The sequence below is a fragment of the Peromyscus eremicus genome, chromosome 17, assembly GCF_949786415.1.
Source record: "Peromyscus eremicus chromosome 17, PerEre_H2_v1, whole genome shotgun sequence".
Lineage (NCBI taxonomy): Eukaryota > Metazoa > Chordata > Mammalia > Rodentia > Cricetidae > Peromyscus > Peromyscus eremicus.
The window spans coordinates 36302172-36323318 of NC_081433.1; the positions used below are offsets into that span (position 1 = coordinate 36302172).

The 21147-nt window shown below is 43.0% G+C and overlaps 1 protein-coding gene and 1 non-coding gene across 3 annotated transcripts in view; one reads left to right on the top strand and one right to left on the bottom strand.

The window, feature by feature from the left end:
- Positions 1-928: 928 nt before the first annotated feature.
- On the bottom strand, positions 929-1054 carry LOC131894795 (U6atac minor spliceosomal RNA). Its single transcript, XR_009375026.1, has one exon. It is a non-coding gene; the product is annotated as a U6atac minor spliceosomal RNA (small nuclear RNA).
- A 17262-nt stretch (positions 1055-18316) lies between these two features.
- Positions 18317-21147, top strand: part of Pdlim3 (PDZ and LIM domain 3) — a 33149-nt gene continuing 30318 nt past the window's right edge. The window contains exon 1 of one of the 2 annotated variants that reach the window (XM_059244350.1): positions 18317-18522. In XM_059244350.1, the coding sequence (XP_059100333.1) occupies positions 18430-18522 (93 nt within the window). In that variant the 5' untranslated portion in view covers positions 18317-18429. The remainder of the gene's footprint in view (positions 18523-21147) is intronic. The other variant, XM_059244349.1, reaches the window with a different exon arrangement.

Sequence of the window (21147 nt, forward strand, 5' to 3'; positions counted from 1 at the left end):
TTGCTGGACCCACCCCCCCCTCAAATACTAATTTCTTCCAGTCTTTAAAGACATTCCCCAGGGATCATTCTTAATCTGCTATCTAGACATGCTACAGCCCAGTCAAGTGGGCACATATAATTAGTCATAAGTCAAAACCACTGTCGTCATTCCTATTGCTATCTACTAAAGCACTGATACTAACAGTTTCTAGGAAAACATGTAACCAGACTAAGTCAAGTCCATGATATACTTGCCCGCCCGGATACCATGTTGTCACTGTTCATGTCTAGCTACTCATGTTGTAAGGCCAATAACGTCCAACAGTTGCTTATGCCATTTTTGAGGGTACTGTTGGCTAAGGAAGTTGTCCTTTGAAGCCACCACATTTTTACGCTATTATAAGTGGCAGAATATGTGCTTAAACTACACAGAAATTTTCATGGAGTCACTTTTTCTCACTCTTCTATTCTCACTTACTGCCTTAGGATTCAGACATGCATTGCCTTGGTTACTCTTAAATAACAACTACCTGCTACACTGATCATTACCTCTCCCGTTTATGCCAGTCCACGGACTTGCTACAACCTTTGAGTATATACCCAACCTCTTGTTCTCTCTTCCTTTAGGTCTACTGCATCCAGAAGGAGTTGCCCATGTAAACACCCTTTATTACAATACCCATTTAATATCTGGTGGACTCACAAGTCCTCCACACGTGCCCAGGCAATCCTCTATCACAGGGCATTCAAGGTGCAAATGCGAATTTTCCTTCATTGAGAGTATTTGCTCCAAAAGAGAGATCATTTGTAGAAGACAGTAAGAAATGCTCTTTTATTTATTCATGCTGATTTGCAGAGGAACTTAAAAGTACAAAATCTGAGTTGCAAAAGTCATAAGTACACATCTCAGTTTTGACCTTTGTTCTCCCTGCCCCTTGACGCTCCCCAAAATATCACAATAGCCTTCCTAAGTAAATGGCAATGCCTAAATCATCAAGGTATTGTAAGGCCAGAGGGCCTCTTCCATCCTCATCAAGGGAAGTGTTAAAGAGAAGTCGCCTTTTATACAACATACCACAGCCTTCTTAAATAAATTATACAACACACCATAACCTTCTTTAAATAAATTAAAGTATGTTCACTATCCCAAAAGGACCCATCAAGACCTTAATGAAAGATATAAAAATAATAATAAAAGAAGTTCCACGTTGGATTTCATGACGGGGTATAACAACACAGAAATCTCAGGTCTCTCTTAAACAACTTTTAGTCATGATATTGTTTCTAATGTGAGGGCCACAGGGGAACAGCAGCAAGAACAGCTGGATGACAAAGCAATATTAAAGACCCTGGGGGTGGGGGGGGTATTATTCTGTATTTTCTTTTTTGTTTGCTTTCCACTGTGATGTGTTTGTGAAGTATTTTTTATTGCAACATATTCATGGTACATAGCACTGGGTTCCATAAAGACTGTGGCTTCCAATTTAAATTGCTTTATAAAATGAAGTTGGAAATTACCACGGCTGTAGAAATGCCTACCAAGTTTCCTACCAACCCTTCAAGTCAATCACCATTTCATCTATCTTCAAAATTAATTAGCTCAGGACCCTGGACCATGAGGACCCGTGGGTGTCTTTTGTAGCTCTGGTAGGTAAAAAGACACCCACAGGGCAACCTGGGTCACCATGGTCCAGGCCACTTGAAGGCATCCACAGGCCCACTTGATGCTACGTGGCTCAAGACAGCAACAGACACCCACAGGGCAGTCTGGGTCCTCATGATCTGGGCTGCTTGAAGGTATCCACGGCCTTCCCAGGGGTGTCATTATGATGAGCAAGTATATGGTGGTGAAATGGGAAAGAAAGAGATGTGGAATGGTTTGTGTGCTGTGGTAAGAGGCTCATGTTGGCAGCCTGCTTGCCATCCTAGACCAGCCTGACATTCGGGCTTGGGCTGCTGCCTAGGGCCATGTTTGGGTCTGTGGTCCTACCGTAGCTGGAGTCTGTGTTGACATCCATGGCCCACATTGCCACCAAGGCAACGGGGATGCTAGGGGTCTGGGCCAACACCTGTAGCCATTTTGGTATCCAAGGTCCATGCTGCTACTGGGCCCATGTTGATCTTGAGTGGCCTGTGCTGCCACTGAGGGACATGATGATATTTGTGGGAGCCCACAGAGGTTTCCTAGTGAGATCTGAGCTTGCTTTTCCCAGCAGGACTGCATAAGAGGATGATTGGACCTCGGGCCTGGGTACCAGGTGTTTGGAAGGGTCTACACTTGGCTGTATCTAGCAAGGGGGAGGTCTTTTGCCTTGCCTCGTGGCAAGTTCTGGGTTGTTGGGTATTGGCCCAGGTCCTCCTGAAGCTATCCTGTTTCTTCTTCCTTCCTCTTGTCAGCTAGGCCCATCATTCTATCTACAAGTTATTTATTCCTCTCTCCTCCTCATAGGAACCCTGTGAAAGGTGGGGGCTGGTTCCCCACAGACATCCACCCCCAGGCCTGAGCTGCTGCAGAGAGCCATGTCTGGGTCCATGGCCCTGCAGCAGCCAGGGTCTGTATTGACGCCCATGGCTTCAGTAACCACTGTGCAGACAACCAGGGTCTGGTCAGAGTTTATGTTGGTGTCCTGGGGACATGCTAATCTGGATGGCTTGTGCTGCCACGGGGTCCATTGTGACATCTCCAGTCTTTACAACATATTAATAGAATATTTCACCCCATTAGAGATGTGGACTGATGGCCTTTACCCATCAATAGGTAATAAGAAGAACAAGTAAGGGTTGGGTGAGGGTCAAAGACTGTTATGACAGACAAGCACCCCTACATGAAAACAAGAAGGGGAAAGATTGAATAAAATGTTCCTCTCTCACCCTGTTCATCTCTTGTATTCCCACACTAGTCTCTTAACTAATCTTCATATGTTCACTACAGTTATGTTCCCACAGTAGCCAAACAAGTATTATTATTACTGTCAAATATACATCATAATATTATGGATGGAATTGTTGGCTTCTAAAATGTATACATTGAAGGGCTACCCCTACCCCACCCCAGTGTGGCTACATTTGGACTATGAAAGTAAGAGGTTAAATAAAATCACAGACTTGGGCCTCTGATTCAGTAGAATTAATACCCTTTAAGAAGAAACATGGAGGAATTTGATTTTTCTGTTCTCCTCTCCTCCTCTCCCCTGCCTTCTCTTCCCCCCCTCCCCTCTTCTTCCTCTTCTCCCTCCATCCCGCTCATCTGTCCCTGTTACACACACTGAGAAAAGACCAAGTGAGCACACACCAGGAAGGCTGCTGTGCACAACCAAGTTGAGAGCCCTCACCAGAGATCAACCCTATGGTCCCCACCTCCATTTTAGACTTCCCAGTCTCTGGAGTTGCGAGATAATGTATTTCTGTTGTTTAAGCCTCCTCTTTGTTGTGAAAGTCTGAGCTAACTAAAACAAATATCATAAAATTTACTACTAACACCATTTTACAAAAGTGTTCAACTCAGTGCTGTTACATTCATCCACAGTTTTTTACAGTCATCACCACCATCTAGTTCCAGAACCTTTTTATCACCCTGTAAGAAAAACCCTGCATTCATTGGGCGGTCATTCTCCATTTTCTATACCCCGCCCCCATCTGATGCTTTCCATTCCTATAGCTTTGACTCTTCTAGGTATTCATATAAAGCCTGAGGCCTTTAAGTCTGCTTGGGCTTTGCTTGCTTGCTTGCTTGCCTGTCTCCCTGTCTGCCTGCTTGCTTGCTTGTTTTTTGAGAAAGGGGTGAGCTTAATCTACCACACTGCTAATAGACAGACATGGGCAGGCTAGGACTCTCTACCCTTGGCTAGACAGCCCATTCTGGCCTTTTACTTACAATCTCCTACCTCAGCGCCTCTGAGTGCTAGAATTACAGGAGTATGCCACCATGTCTGTGTGTCTGTCTTCTTTCAGCGAGCATGGTGTTTTCATATGCTGACTCTGTGAGGTGACTTTTGTTCTGTGAGGAACTGCCAGACTGTTCCACAGCAACTAAATTCCCACTGTCATTATTCTAGTCTTTCAGTTTCTCCACATCCTGACTCTTGTCGTTCTACAATAATCTTTTGGAAGTGCAAACCCCATCAGACATATTCCTCCCCCTTTTAGATTAAAAAGAAACCCCTTTGCTATGCCTACAAGGCCTAACATTCTTTGGCTGCTTTCTCATCCCTATACACTAGCACTCCCTACCCTCCGTCTCTGAGAAGCAGTGCACAGGTCATCCACTAGTGCTTGTAAAGTGTTCAAGGCACTCTAATTACACAGAGATCTCATACCTGCTGTTCCCTTGTCTCCTGCTAACAAAGATCTCTGTTAAAACAAACATGCTTGGGAGAATCTTCCAGGGAATACTGTAGAAAGAAAAGGCCTGGAGAGTCACACATGTACCCTTTAACACCCGTAATCTCATCACTCAAATTCATTGCCTTCATAGCCTTCAGATCTAAACCTCGTCATAGATTCACGTACTGTCTTTGTCTACTAGAACGTGAGCTTCATGAATGCGGAACTTATGTCATGTTTATGTTCACTGCTACGTCTCCAGTCACTAAAGAGTGTCTGGAGCAGAATAAACACTCCACAACATTCATCATTCATGATCAATGACTTAATAAGTGAATGAACAAAAGAATTCCAGACCAAAGAAGATTGTGGGTCAAGAATGTAAATACTAAGTTCCATTAAGCACCAGATGTGTTTTGTTTTGAGTCAGGGTCTCATTGTAGAACTCACTATAGCAGCCAGCCTGACTCCAAACTCATAGTGATCCCCGCTCAGTCTCCTGAGTACTGGAATTATAGGCATGAGACACCATACATGCTAAGCATAGGGTACTGTAGATGGTGGGACTTTATTCCAGGAGTGGTGAGAGCAAGAAATGGGTAACAGGCTTGAGACAGAGCTTCAAGTTCTTGTGAGCTTAGCTAAGGGCCTTTCTGTTCATCTTGAAAGCTACAGTCGTGCCACCAGCCCCTGGGGAATTCTAAACAAAGGTAGTTGCACACCTTATGAAGTATTACAGTGGTGGCTATGTTCAGACTAAAGCCAAAATCAGAGAGAGATGTGAAAAAACTGTGAACACCTGAGAAGAAAGAGAAGGGCTTGGATGCAGAGCTGATTGTGCACCAAAATGATCCCTGGTGCTTGCTGATCAACATATTCTAGGTGTGCTTGGTGACCTGTCACATGTTCCAGGTGTTCTTGGTGACCTGTCACATGTTCCAGATGTGCTTGGTTACCTAGCACATGTTCCAGGTGTGCTTGATGACCCATCACATGTTCCAGATGTGCTTGGTGACCTAGCACATGTTCCAGGTGTGCTTGGTGACCTGTCACATGTTCCAGGTGTGCTTGTTGACCTAGCACATGTTCCAGATGTGCTTGGTGACCCATCACATGTTCCAGATGTGCTTGGTGACCTAGCACATGTTCCAGGTGTGCTTGGTGACCCATCACATGTTCCAGATGTGCTTGGTGACCTAGCACATGTTCCAGGTGTTCTTGGTGACCTAGCACATGTTCCAGGTGTGCTTGGTGACCTGTCACATGTTCCAGGTGTTCTTGGTGACCTAGCACATGTTCCAGATGTGCTTGTTGACCTATCACATGTTCCAGGTGTACTTGGTGACTATCACATGTTCAAAGTGAGGAAGGTATGGAGTGAAAAACTGCACTAAGGTCTGAGCCCTGTCAAATAATAGTGTTGCTGTTCACCAGAAGAGAGGGGAAGGAATGAGATTTGGATTCTAGAAAAGCTTGCTTCGAGTTTTCATTAAATTAAAAGTCAAGTAGATACTTCGACAGATGAACCTCAAATCCAGCCAAAGGGGAGAAAAAAATGGGGAAGACAGAAGAGAAGGGAAAGGGATAGGAGAAGAGGAGGAGAGGAAGGCAGAGGGGAGAAGAAAAGAGTCGGGGGAACGGAGGGGAGTGGAGGGGAGGGAGGGAGGGAGGAGACAGGACAGGATGGGACAGGAGAACTCGGCTGGAGAACCAGGCTTTATTTCAAGGGGGCAAGTCCATGGATTTTGAAGAAACTGTCGGTGAGAGTTCAAGCCATGATATGAACATGGGGACAGAGGAGGGAAATGTACAAGTACCAAAGAAGCAGCTGGAGATAAGTGTCAGAAAGGAACAATCTAGAGCATCCTGGTGGCCCCGGACTCCAGAGGTGGGTGTGTTTAACAGGACACCTAAGCCCGGAAGCCTTCACTGACTTTGACTTCAATTTGTATCATGAATGTCTAATATGCTTCTAAACCTCAGGGATGAGCACACAGAGAGAAGACAGTCCCTCCAACTATGACCAGGATATACACCTAAAAAGTTCATTTCCTGCCCTCCCCCCATACCATCAGAAAACCGGAGAAATCAGAGCAGAAGCTCCACCTTCCTTCTGAACCTGTCTGTTTCACGAGACACTGAGACACATTTATTCTAGGCTAAGAGTAAACTTCCCATGGAATTTACATGTGTACTGCCTAAAGTAGTTCGAGTTATTATACCCATTTTTCATCTTCACTTAAGGGACTTTTTCAAAAATAGAACCAGACACCACTTAGTGTGGAAGTAAGGTCTTTCTCGACTTCACTGACATGTCTTGGTACAGAACACACATGCTTGATTTGTTCCGAGGCCAGCGTGGCTCTGGGGTGGGGGGGGGGGGAACACAGGTGGAAATGCTCAGGAAGCAAGCGGGCCAAGGGCTGTGAGAGATGAAATGCGAGCATGCGTGCTTCCCTAACCGAGGCCAGGCATGCAGCCATCGACAGTCAGAGCTCCCTGTAGAATTCCCCGGGGTTTTCTGTCCACTCTGCTCTCATTTGAACTGTTTTTATAGCCATGATAAACGGACTCCAAATAGAAATGCTTCAGAACACATGGTCTCTGGTGCTGGAGTAGGTTCAGATGTGTTTCTGTTGTAAATACGCACCCTGGTTCTTGGGATTGTTCTCTGGGGTCATTAAAAGCCCATGAAAGAACACGGAGAGTTAAAGGCTGATTACCCTCAGCGAGTGAAACACCATGCAATGGAAGATCAGGTATGTTCAAATTGTCTGAAACCCATTCTGGCAGGAATGCCCAGGCTCCTACCCACAGAATTCACAGGCTTCACTGTGTGATACATCAATATTCAGAGAGTCCTCCTCCAGGGTTTTGTGGCCCTACCTTCTGCCCTGGGGAGAGTAAGACTTCAATGGGATCAATCTAACAGTCTTTCATGAGTTCAAACCATTACACCAAATGCTAATGAAGAGTAGAGGACTCTAGGATCAATGATCCAGGGCCTATGTACTCTCAAGACACAGTATGAGGAGACCTAAGAAAATGGACATGGCAGACAGCCGCAGAGCCATGCTGGAATCCAGCTGGACAGGAATCCCTGACCTTCCCATGGTCCCTGTGCCCTAGGATTATAATACTGGTTTTGCAGAACTGTTTTAAGAATTAGAAACAAAGGCCATGTTCACTGCTTAGATAACAGTTCACGGTAGCTCTCCTGATCTAGTCCACTATCACAGAACACAGATACTCAGCAATACTACTACTACTATTAATATTAATAATAAGCATTTCTCAAACTGCTGATGGTAGGAAATGAAATACTCTCTTTCAACTTGAAATCCAGCCTGAGGATAATCCAGTAAAGATAAAAACAGAAACGCCCCTGGTAATCTCCTTTAGTGGGAAAATAGGCTTTAAAAATTAATTTCTATTTTTTCTCCCTTTCTCTCTGTCCCTCAGTCTCTTTCACGCTATATTTTCGTTATCATTCTCTCTCTCTCTCTCTCTCTCTCTCTCTCTCTCTCTCTCTCTCTCTCTCTCTGTGTGTGTGTGTGTGTGTGTGTGTCTCTCTGTCTCTCTCTCTCTGTCTCTCTCTCTGTCTCTCTCTCTCTCTCTCTCTCTCTCTCTCACACACACACACACACACACACACACAATTTCTTCACAACTGCGCCGTCAGCAAGTGAGCTGGCATTAACGTGGCAGCAACAGGATCTGGTGGGCAGAGGAGAGCCCTGCTCACACCACAAAGCTCTAATTCATGTTCCCCAGCATTCTAATTCCCTTGATTGTCATTCGCTAATTCAGAACAAACAGTGGGAAAACTCAGCGACCCGACTGTTCAGAGCAGACTACCAAATGAACTTGAGCTGAACCATCCCATCGTCTCAAGGAGCGAAAGGACATGGGAAAGAAATAATACAGGCTCCTGCCAAGACAGAGGGTAGACAAAGCATGGATTTCAGTGTGGCTAATTCCCTAGGAGAGATTTCACAAGGGCCCAAATCTTCCAAAGCATGAAAATCACATGGGCTTTTACCAAAGAGGAAGTCAGACACAATGCAGGGAAGGGCTTGGGAGCATTGGCTGGCTGCCCAGGCTCCTGAATGTGTCGGTTTGTCCAGCCAGCCCAGCAAGTACATGCAAATGCAGCCCCAGAGCTAAGTGGAGCTGAGGGAGGTGAAGCCATAAACAATAGGGGGAGTGGCGATTCTCAAGGAAGGTGTTCCTTAGCGGTCCATTGTTGAAGATGGAGGTGAAAAGGAAGTATTGGCTACCCACTCCAATACATCTCAGATCCAAAAGCTGTTTCCACCTAATCACCAACAAACAGCCCAGTGCCCAGCTCTGGGCTGTGGGTATGGTAGATTTTTAAAGAACACAGCCCTTCCCTGAAAGGCAGCCCAATGTCTGATAGGGAATGTAAAAATCACCACCAGGAAAAGGCATCCCAATGGAAATATGTCACTCTCAAAATTCACATCCATGTTCTTTTCACTATTTAGTCTCCAGTGCCTACCACCCATTGCCAGTTGTTTGGCTAAATGGAAGGCAAGTTAAATTCAAAATACTGTTATATTGACCATATATTAGAGCTGAGGTCTGAGCATATAGATCAATGGTATAACACTTCCCTGGCATGTGTGAAGGCCTGGGTTTGATTCCCTAGAATCCCACGAAAAAGAATAAAATAAAAGCTAAATAAGGAGAGAGGTTAATGTAGAAACAGATGGTCAACTGAGTTTCCCCAGAAAAAAAATAAAAATACAATAGGATGTTATAGACAAAAGAAAATATTCCAGCAAGAAGGAAGAGTATAAGACTGTGTATATAAGTATGCAAGAAATTAGAATCCCATGTGTTGATCTGAGTTACTGTTTCTTAATGTGTGGTCTATAGACCACCCACAATGGATTTTGACTTTACAATTTAATTCGAGTCTCTTGAATGGAGAACCCAGAAATTTACATTTCTAATAATCGTCTAATCTGTTTTAAGGCGTATAAAAATTGATCTGGCTAAGGGGATAAGTCAAATTTAAGCAAATGTATACTCTTCCCTAAACAGCAGACACACACACACACACACACACACACACACACACACACACACACACACAAATAAAATAAAATAAAATAGTAGGTAGGGGGAGAAGGAACGAAGGGAGCTAATTTAAGTTCTGTATAGAGGACGTTAGTGAAGGGGTTTGAGTCCACTCCACCTGCTAGTCCACGAAGTGACTGCTTCACTGTGCTGAGACCAAACAGGACATCTGTGGCCTGTGTCAGACAACCGAAGTCCCTCTAAGCCATTCGTTAGCAGTTTTACTCTATCCCAGGGCCAATGAAACACTAGTGTAGGTTCCTAAACAAGATCCTGACTGTCTCTACCTCTCAACCTACCACGTACTCGTTGAGGGGAGGGGGATTCCTTTTGACCAGCATCCCAATCACTGACTTTCCCGCCCCCCCCCCCACCTTTCCTGTCCTTAACAATTCTTGAATGCATTTCTTACATTCACCTCTCCATCGACTAGCCTTCACGTCATGGCAGACTCGCTCTGTCCTCACTGTTCTGTTGACATGGCTCTGAACCCTCCAGTAACTTTGTAATTGCCCAGTCTGCCAGACATTCTGTGGTGCTTGCCCTTTCTCCTTGAGTGACCCCGTGTTAGTACCTTAAACCTCATCATCCACGTTCCTCTTATTTTCCCAAACTTTCTATTGTTTCTATTATTCCACATTTTTAAAATCAATGAACATCTGTTCTTGCCTTTGCATACCTAATTCTTGTAAGCAAATTCACCCAGCATCTGCTACTGTTGTCTGGGTACAAAAGTTACCCTAATATTGAGAAGCTTAAAAATACCCATTTTATTATGCTCCCACAACACTGTGGGGCAAGAATCTGGAAAGGGTACAACAAGGATGAGTCCTCTTTATCCAAAACATCTGAGCCTAAGCTCAGAGGACTCAAGGCTGGAGTGACTTACAGGCTAGACATGTGTGGTAGATGAAATGTGTGCAACCCCAGATATTGGTACTGGAAGCCCTAAACTCAATGGAGCGGTACTATAACACTATGACGTGGAAACTTTGAAGGGAAATTGAGTTTGGATGAGGTTTGTGGGTGAGGACATCACACTGAGATTGGGAAAAAGGGGAAGAGAGTACAGCAAAAGGTACACAGTACAGCCAAAGGAGACCATCAGCAAGCCAGGAGGGGACCCTCAGCAGACACAAGATCTCCTAGCACCTTGATCTTGAACTCCCAGGCTCCAGAAATAGAACTGAGTATTTTGTTTTGCTCCCCTGTCGTTGATATTTTTGCCATAGCAGCCCAAATGGATGAAGACAGACTGGGGAGAGGACTCTTTACTGGTGTTCAGTACCTAGTCTGGAGTGACCAGGATGTGTTCCAACATGTGATCTCTCCATGCAGCCTAGGCTTCCCTGCAGTGCACTAGCTTGGGACTGGAGGCCAGGATGTTATAATTAACAGGGCAGCAGCTGCATGGTATTTTCTGGCTTAGCCTCTGAAGTCACACAGTATCATTTTCACCTGTAACACATGAGTCATACATCTATGTGAGTTCAAAGTGAGGGACATACACGCCATCGCTTAAAAAGAAGACTAATATGCAAGAGCTTTGTAAGAGTTATAGAACATCCATAGTCATAGATTATACATAACTTCAAAATAGTCATCTCAAGCCTGGTTCTATATTTATATTTCCAACTGATTGTTGTTGCTGTTATTATTATTATTTTATTTAAAAACAGGATATAATTATAGGCACTTGTTAGGAGGAAGACACAGTTCTAAGTATTGATATATATTAAATCATACAAACCCCACAGTAACACTAGGAGGTCAAAACTATTATCATTACTACTTGAAAATATTCTTAAATTATTTCCAATGGTATATAATAATTGCACATATTTGTAGGAGACTGTAATATATACATGTATTCAACATATATTAATCAAATAACAGTAACTAACATATACTCATCATCTCAAACAGTCATTGTTTGCTTTGAAAGCACCAAAGTCCTTTCATATAGCTATTTTGAAACAAATAATAAGCCATTATTAAATGTAGTCACCCCACCGTATCATAGAGTACTAGAACTTCTTCCCTTATATATTTCTTTGGGGGTTTTTTTTGTACCCAATTACCATTTCCATTCCCCATTCCCAGCTTCTAGAAGCTACTATTCTATTCTCTACTTTTATGAGGTCAGCCTATATAGTTTCCACATGTGTGTGAGGACATACGGTAATTGCCTTTCTATGCTTATCATCACTGTTTTAAAAAGATGCTAAACATTGCTCATTAAGAACACCCAGAAAATACAATGGAGCTATTCTATGACCCAAGCAATCTGTTTCCAAATCTTAGTCTTTTAAGCAGGAAACTACCTGGCACAGATCTTCCACGGGCATTTCAAAACCAGAACAATCAAAATAGAGTTTTAATCTACCATTTCCCAATTAAAATAAAAATATCGTACTGTATTTCTTACACAGTCTCTCCTGACTAAAAATTCTACCATTCATGTAAAGTCCAAACAACATGTTGAGAACCAACCAAATCTCCTATACTCTCCAAGTTCCTATGTGAAATTTGTCCCCAAACTATGTCAATAAACAGCTTAAGGATTCCCACAGTCCCCCACTGTTTCCCATCCTGGGAACCCCATGAACATTGTTCCCTGTTCTACTGTATTCAGCTTCATCTGGACTCCTGCTTTGTGGTGGTTTGAATGAAAATGACCCCCAAAGGGAGTGGCACTATTAGGAGGTGTGGCCTTGTTGGAGGAAGTGTGTCACTGTAGAGGCGGGCTTTGAGGTCTCATATATGTTCAAGCCATGCCCAATGAGACAGACCACTTCCTGTTGCCCACAAGTGAAGATGTAGGACTCTCAACTCCTTCTCCAGCACCATATCTACCTGCATGCCACCATGTCCTACCGGGATGATAATGGACTAAACCTCTAAACTGTAAGCCACCCCGATCAAATGTTTTTCCTTTATAAGGGTTGCCATGGTCATGGTGTCTCTTCACAGCATTAGAAACCCTAACTAAGACATGCTTTCTATCTCCTTCTATGATGATATTTCTAAGTAAAAATGGATCATTATACCCATTGCTTAAAACTTTCAAAGGCTTCTAATGGAATAAACTAAAAATGTTAGTACACCACACAAAATCCCCTCTGGTGTGGTCTCTGGACACCCTGACCACCTGTGCTCTGTCCCTCGCCTTTGTCAGCCTCTAGCTATGAGAAATCCCTTTCACCTCCTAACTTGCCATGCTTCTTCCCTTCCCCTATATACACTTTGTTTTCCCTCCTAATCTTGCCCCAGTTCAACCCCTTGGAAAACTTTCTTTTAAAATAGATAGCAAAGCAGACATGATCGGGATGGAGGACGCTGTTAAGGATACTCACCTCTTTTGAGACTGTGTACAATATGATTGGGTTAGGGAGTCAGATGTCAAGTAACCAGGAAAACCATGCTCCATCCTGGTAGCTTTGTCTCTTTATGGTTAAAATGCCACTTTGTGACTCAGTAGCCACTGTTAGGTTCTTCCCACCATATCAGAAATTCAGATAGCAGTGTACCTTCATGATGACTGTGTCCATACCCATCAAAGAACATCTTGACAAGCAGAGAAAGAAAGAAAAACTCACAGGACCATCTTTGGCCCAGAGCATATCTTAGAGTGGGATGAAGGTTGTACCCAAAGGGAAGAAGTTAATGATGACATCAGAAGAGGAAAAGAACCATAGAAAATTTCTTTAAAATCTACACTGCAGAGCTCAATGGGCCACTATCGCCCCTCGAGTCGGCCCCACTCATCTTTCCCTGGAATATTTTGCTTTGCTTTGCTAAGTAAATTTCTGCTTGAACTGCCTATGTCTCTTGGCTTAACTGTTTCCTTAAAAAAGATAAGAACTGACGAGAATTCTGGAATGGTAGCACAGGCTGAAATCTGAGTACTCAGGAGTCTGAGGCGCAGAGTTGTTGTGAGCTTGAGGCCAGGCTGGACTATACAGTGAGTGCTGTGTCGTCCAGATATATAACAAGACTATGTTTCAAAAAGCTAAAAGAATAAGACTTTGCCTAGCAGCACTGTCCACTTACAGCCAGCCTTACAGAGCTTTTCTTGACATCTTTCCCAAGGACCATTGATTATGTCACTCTTATCCCATCACACGGGTGCAATAGTGGTACAATAGATGTGGGAGAAACCAACGAACATCTGCCTGGATTTAAGGCCCACTCCATGAGATGGAACTCATGCCGGACACTGCTTGGGTGGGTGAGAATCTGAGACCAGATAGGCCATGAGACCAATACTGCCATTTTGCTAAAAGAGCATAGCAATTTAATGACTCCCAATGACATTCTCCTAGTCTCATAGATCCGTGTCTTGCTTAGCCACCATCCTGCAGTATATGGGAACTATGTGCGCTGAACAATGTGCAGAAAGCGAGAGACCTTGGAACACTCAGTCCTAAATGGGATGTCTCCATCAAATCCCTCCCCTCAGGGCTCAGGGATCTATGTAGAAGAGGAAGAGGAAAGACTCTAAGAGCTAGAGAGGATGGAAGACAGCAAGGAAGCAGGGCTTTCCAGACACAACAGGGCTGAGTACATATAAACTCACAGAGACTGTAGCATCATACACAGGTCTAAGGCAGACGGAGCCCCAGCACTGAGAGGGGAAGTGTACACAAGCTCTCATCCCTAACCCAGAAGCTATGTCCTATTGTAAAAAGGAAAAAGGACATATTAGTTTTCTCCAACGGAGTCTCAGTAGATGCTGTACAACCACACTTAAAGGCCAACCCCATGCCCAGAAGTAGATGGCCAACACAAAATGAACTCAACGGTGTTTTTAGAGGTGTTTTATTTCGTAATGCTTTGTCTGGGCATTTTTTTTTTTAAATCTTACAGGCCTTTTCCTGTATACTGTGGTTTCCAATTTTGATTTTTTTTTTTTGTGGGATTCATGTGTGTGTGAATTTGTGTGTGTGTCTCTGTCTGCATTTCTTATGCTTTTTCTTTGGCTTTTTTGTTTGTCATTTTCCACTGTGTTTGTTTAATTGTTCATGTGTTTCCTAATGAGAGAGAAAAGATGGGTTTGCATTTGGGTGGGTTGGGGAAGTAGGGAGGATATCGGAGGAGCTGGGAGGGGAGAAACTGCAATCAGAATATATTGTATGAAAAAAAACTATTTTCAATACAAATTAAAATTATAATAAAAACTTACAAATATGCTGTTCTGAGGTTTCATTTAAAAAAGGAGAAAAAAAGAAAATGGAAATGCCATGCACAGCTGTTGTCACTTCTTACTTGGACGGTCATCTCTGAACATTCTCCTGTAGACCTCAGTGAACACTGATGGAGGAAGCTGCCCATGCCACTTTTTTTTTCTTTCCCACTCTGCAAAGCCTTGGGAACCCACGGGGTGGTATATGAATGTTGTATCAATGCTGTCTGTATCCACATCACAACTGCTTTTTCAGAGTATTTATTTGTGTGCATGTGGTTGTGTGTGTGCACACAAACGCACACAACTGGGTATGTGCACCTGTGTATGTGCACAGAGGCCAGAAGATGGTGTTGTGTGTCCTCCTCATTCATTCTCTGCCTGTTCCTTTGAGGCAGGGTCTCTCCCTGAGCCTTGTGATAACATCTACTTGATAGGCCCAGAGCCAACAAGCTCGAGCAGGCCATCTTCTTGTCTCTGCTTGCCTTGGAGCTTGGATTGCAGGCATTAGCCAATGCCCAGCTTAAGTGGATGCTAGGATCCACACTCCAGTCCTCGTGACTGTACAGCAAATGCTTCTGTCAAGCGTTCTCTCATCTCAAATCACAGCTGATTCAACTGTGTGTTGTGATCTCATATGGGTTTCAGGAAATGAAATGTGTAGATCACAAAAAAAAAAAAAACCACACAAAAAAGTTCTGAATACTTGATGTCCCTAAGTTAATTCAAAATCAAACACATCATGAATCTGAAGTGTTTCTGGAAGGGCTGGCCCATGTTGCATCTCCTGACTGCATTCTAGTCTTGGGTCTGCACACACATGTGCACGTTACACTGCACATGCCATCGTGCCCTGCAGCACTAATAAAGGCTTCCTGGAACACCTCTGTGCAGCCTGAGTGTATTGTGTGCTATGAACTGCAATGTGTTTGCTCTACAAACACGTCCTGCTTTTAGAGAAGTGTAACGGCTTGGTCACAGAAAACAAAGCCTTTTAGTGTTTTTCTATTATCATTCTTAGTCCATCACTATGAAACACTGTTCTGTCCTTTCCTCTACAAAAGAGAAAAAAGAAAATGAAAATGAATGACAGACCGTATGACTAGGTCTTAGGATATTTGGTTTTTAAAACTGTGGTTTAACAGGGCTGGAAAGATGGCTCAGTGGTTGAAAGCACCAACTGTTCTTCTAGAGGACACAGGTTCGATTCCCAGCATCCACATGGCATCTCACGCCTGTCTGTAACTCCAGTTCCAGGGCTTCTGACACCCTCATACAGACATACATGCAGGAAAAACACCAATGAACATAAAATAAAAGTAAAGTATATGTATTTAAAAAAACTGTAGTCTAAGTCACAGATTCAAACGATACAAAAATTATATAAATGATTTTTGGCTTGAAATTAGCACAGAATGTTCAAAACTTGCTGACATGACCCTAAACATATTTGTGTCATTCAGTCCTACATATTCATGGGAACTGATGTTCTAAGCATTCACAATTATAAAAGAAAAAATAGTGTTCAACTCCGAAAAACATAAAGATAGTCTATGTCCAGCAGTACCAAATTATTCAGGCAGGGTTTCAATGTTTACATAAAAATAAACAAGTACATCCATCTCATTAGCATGTAAACTTGCTTTTCTCCTTAAGAGTACATGCATACTGAAGAATTGTTTTCAAGTAGATTTCTTTATGATTTATTATCAATAAATGTTGGGTTCGTATACCTATTTTACATATACATTATATATATGTATGTATGTTGTGTGTATATAGGTATATTTGCATGTATGGTATATGTATTTGTGTATATGTATGTGTAACCTGAATACACATATACATATGTGTATATATGTGTATTCAGGTTAATATAAAATTTCCTGGACAAAAAAAATGAGTGATTAGTGACAAAGTTTAAGAAGCTCTGATTTAATGGCACCAAATATTTGGTACAAAGACAAAGAGGTAAATTGTAACCAATCCGTCCTATAAGCCAGTTCACAAGATAGGTGTGAACAATTAGTGAGGACAATTACACATCAAGTAACTTGTCTCTTTTTTTGCAACAACCATGCATGTGCACACTTGTACATGCGTGTGTGTGTGTGTGTGTGTGTGTGTGTGTGTGTGTGTGTGTGTGTACAAAAACCTAGCCAGTGACTGACAGAGGAAATATGTTCTGCAATCATACACCCATCCAAAGTAGACAAAAATCAACAGAATATATTGTTTATTTTACTGATAATTCAACATAGGTGGGGCACTGGAAAACACCTAAAACTGGAAAAATCCCCTACCCCCTGAGATCTACACAACCCACAATACCGGGTAAAGTGATGCCTTTCTTGGCTCTGGGACCCACACTTTTCCAGACTGATCCACTCTACTTACAGATTCCTGAATCTCCTTTCTCCAAGTGCATCCAAACAGAATCCTCCAAGACCATCCTTGGGATGTTAAGCATCTCATCCTTCTCTTTCCACATCCTTACCTCTCTTCTTGGCAATCAGAACATTCTAACCCACAGCACCAGATGTGCTTGAGTCCGTACTACAACTAGAGTACGATGCTCCAGACTGCCCTGAAGACCTCCATTCCTATGCCAGGCCGACACTGGAGTGGAGCGATCTGGACTATTAATTTCACTTCTACCATTAGTTAGCTATGTGATCATCTGTGAGCTAGTCCAGTTCAGAGACGTTATTCTGTAGCCTAAGAAATGATACTAACCGTAGCAATTTGCTGGACTGGTGAGGATGAACAAGGCACAGGTAAAGCAGTCATTACCACACCTGGACCACAGAGGCATTCACGAACAGTCACCCCCTTTCTGACCCCACTGACGTTTCCTCAGTCTGAGGCTCCTCCGGGTCCCTTCATTCCCATTCCCAATAGACACGTTCATTTTACCGCAGCACCTAGACAAGAGAACTTCAATGCCTACATTCTCACACTTGCCCCTGTGTATCAAACAATCCCAGTCCCGGCCAACCTGCAGATCCTGCGCTTTCTAAAGCTGCCACCTGCAGCTGGGATAGCTAGGAATGTAGCCCCAACTAAAACAGAAAATGTACCTAACACATCATGAGATTTGGAGGGAGGGGTAACGGCATGAGAGGGGGTAATTCCAAGCATAAACATCACAGATAACAAATCATGTCTGTGTCACAAGATCAGACATGCCTGATTAGGCACTGATACTTTAATTGCAGAAACACTTGATATTTATTCTTTATGCTGTGCGGGGCACTACGCAGAAACATTTCATTTTATTGTCACCGGATTCTCACAAGACTCCCACAAGTACAATAATTACTCCTGTTTTACAGATGAAGACATGAAGACTTTTAACTTGACCCAAAGTTAGAAAGTAAGAAAATATTAACGCACTCAATACTGCTAAATTCCTAAGTGCCTGGATGTGTTTGTGTTTTATTTTAACTGAAAGCGCGGAGGCTGTGGTTGGATTGTTTTCAACGTCCCAGTGAAGCGCACTGCTGAGCAAGTAGACGAAAAGCAGGACAGGTGTTACTTAAGGGAATGATGGAAGCTGAAACCTGAAGCCTCTTTGGGCGGGGGAGAGGTCTGGGCGACTGCACCCGGCTAGGAGCTCCTCCAGCCAGGCGTTGTCTCTCACTTCCAAAGTTGGAGCTCTCCTTGGTGGGAGGGGGCGGGGAGGAGGGGAGGCCAGTGACGTCACTGGGCAGCAGGGATAAAACTCTCCGACAGCATTCCCAGCTAGGTCGCAGCCTGGGGAGCTAAGTGCGTTGTCCGGTTCCGGGACACGCACTGTGCACCCATCGTTGGACTCACTCGCGGGAAGACATCATGCCCCAGAACGTGGTCCTCCCGGGCCCTGCGCCCTGGGGCTTCAGACTCTCGGGGGGCATAGACTTCAACCAGCCTTTGGTCATCACCAGGGTAGGTGTTTTCCCGTTCTGATTTTTGCTACAGGTCACCTGGCATCCCGGAGGCACAGGCAAGTGGCCTTGGAGGTAGAGGAGAATAGCCAAGAAGCCCGGGGAGGGAGGCAAGGATAATGCACCGGGTTGATGAGGGGGCGCTGAGCTTCTGGCTCCCAGTTGGACTTCAGCAACAAGCTGAAAAGATGCAAAGCAGTTTTGAGATTTAACCAAGTCAGCTCACACACCCTGTATCCCTTTTTCTTGATCCCCCAGCCACATTTCCAGGAGAGGTCAACTAACAGTGAGAATTCCTGGGCTCAGAGGAGGGTGCCAGAGCTGGGGGTGCTTTGGGCTCTCCCCACCCCACTTCCTTTCATAGTGAACAGATGCAGGGAGAGAGAGAAAGAGGTGCTGAGAATTCACAGATATCTGCTCGAGCTAAACCTGCATCTGGGCCATTTTCCTGCCTGGATGAGAACTTGGGCAGAGTGCTGTTCGCAGGGCATAGCATGGACTGGTCAAGTTGGCACCACTCATATCAGCCCAGACGGGGAAAATATTACCAATGTGTATTCCTCCGTTTCCAGGCTTTTTGAATAAATATTTTCCAAAGCTGGGAACTTGGCTGAGGAAACATTACCTATAATTCAAACAACAAAGAAAACCTGTACAATAGTTTACCTGATAGAGAACAACTACTCAGGCTAGTAACTTTGAAAAGAAGACTTCAGTAGCAAAAGCAAACTGCCTTATTCCATGTTATCTAAAGCAGAAACCAACAAGAAGAGGGGTGTAAAAATGAAACCCAGGGTTCCTTTTCTGTCAACGAATTTCTAGAGTAATTGTAACGCTTTATTTGGTCTAGTTAATAGTTTCTCAATTTTTTTGAAAGCAATCATTTCAATTACCACATGCAAGCCATTTTAAACATAAAGGCATAAACTTCCAAATATTATAATTTTATTTTCTAAATGTTATACTTTTCTTACTGTTCATACTATATTTTACAAATGTATGCTTTACAATCTGATCATTCACAGATTTTGAATAAGGCAACACATGTATGTCAATATCATTTGGGAAGCACTCTGCTTCTTTTAAAATCTCAAAGCATGTATCATAGGGATGCATACAATGGGGCATTTCAAGATTTGTTTTACATTTTTCAAAAACATATAAACACGTCTGACATGTGTTTTTATATGAGACATGAAAACATACCCCCCAGAAATGCCCTTAAGTAAATTAAGCAGCAAATGCTTCCGTGATCTGGGCCAAGCACTTCCTTTTATAGATTTACCAAAGAAAACAATGTCCACTGTTTCTACTAAGAAATATGCTTAGTTTATACAGTTTCACTTGCTCATATTAAATAACAGCTCTTGAATCATAACAAAGAATAAATCATATTTAAATTAAATCCTAAAGAATGAGTTATGTCATAAAAACCTTGAAGAAACTTACAAAAGAATTACTCTATTAATAATCTGTAACATATCTGTCTAATGAATCATGTGTTTGAAATTTGGGATTGTGGACACTAAAAGCAATATTATCTTAAAGTAATCTTAAGTCTGCATTTGGACTATGAAAGCTATTAGTGAATGCACTTGATGTAATGACAATTTTATTTGAAGAGCCATTCTGTCTTGGATTTCTAACTCGTATCTAATCTGTGCCACAACTGTAGACACTTGATTCAATAATAGACCAGACATTATTTATTTAAAGTATGCCTTTTCAATTATTTTAACTTCTAGGGACCAGATAACACTGAATTATCCAACCCCAATTGTCTCTAAAGTCATGTACATCAGGAATTCCTGTTGAATAAATGCAAGCTCACTCACTTGGGCTTTTATGCCTTCATTGAAACTTATTAAGAATATGTCCACTGAAATTACAGAGACATGAGAAATCATTTGGATAAAACCCTAGGAGGAATTAGTCAAAAATAGTTGCTATTACTATGTAGTGGACGTACTATGTACATTCTACTTTGTAAATTTTAATATTATTCTAGAAAGTATCGGCTAACATTGTGTATGCTGTTACATTTTTTGCTTAGCACACATTCTTCTAAGACTGTTACTTTGGTTAACTCACTCCAAGCTCAGAACATCCCTGTAAGAGGAAAAAGAAAAGGATTCCATTTCACAGATTAGAGGAATGAGGCTTCAAGGCAATCTTCAGCTCACTAATGATCACAAGTGGAGGACCAGGTCCACCCAGCTCTAGTACCTGCACTCTTAAGCCTACACATGAAAAAAAAAAAAAAATGACCTTCACTGTCCCTGTGACATCCAATATGCCAGTGGCCCCGTCTCTTCTATTTCAAGATCCACTTTCTGTTCTTTGGGCTGCTGTCTTTGTTCAAGATATCATAACTTCCTGCCTAGAAGCCTGCCTGCCTTCTCCAATTCACCCTGCATATTCTTACCATCCATCTTTGAAAAGTACAAGGGGCCTTTCATCCTTCCCTCAAATCTTCAGTGACATCACTAGCTTGTAGAGAACAGAAGGCATGTTCTTCAGCCTTTTACTGTCCGATGGGACTTCCTTCTCTCTCCTTTTCCTCCTCTCACTCCATACATGGACAGTGTGAGGAGCTCTGACCCCCCTAGCATGGCTGAGCTTCTAG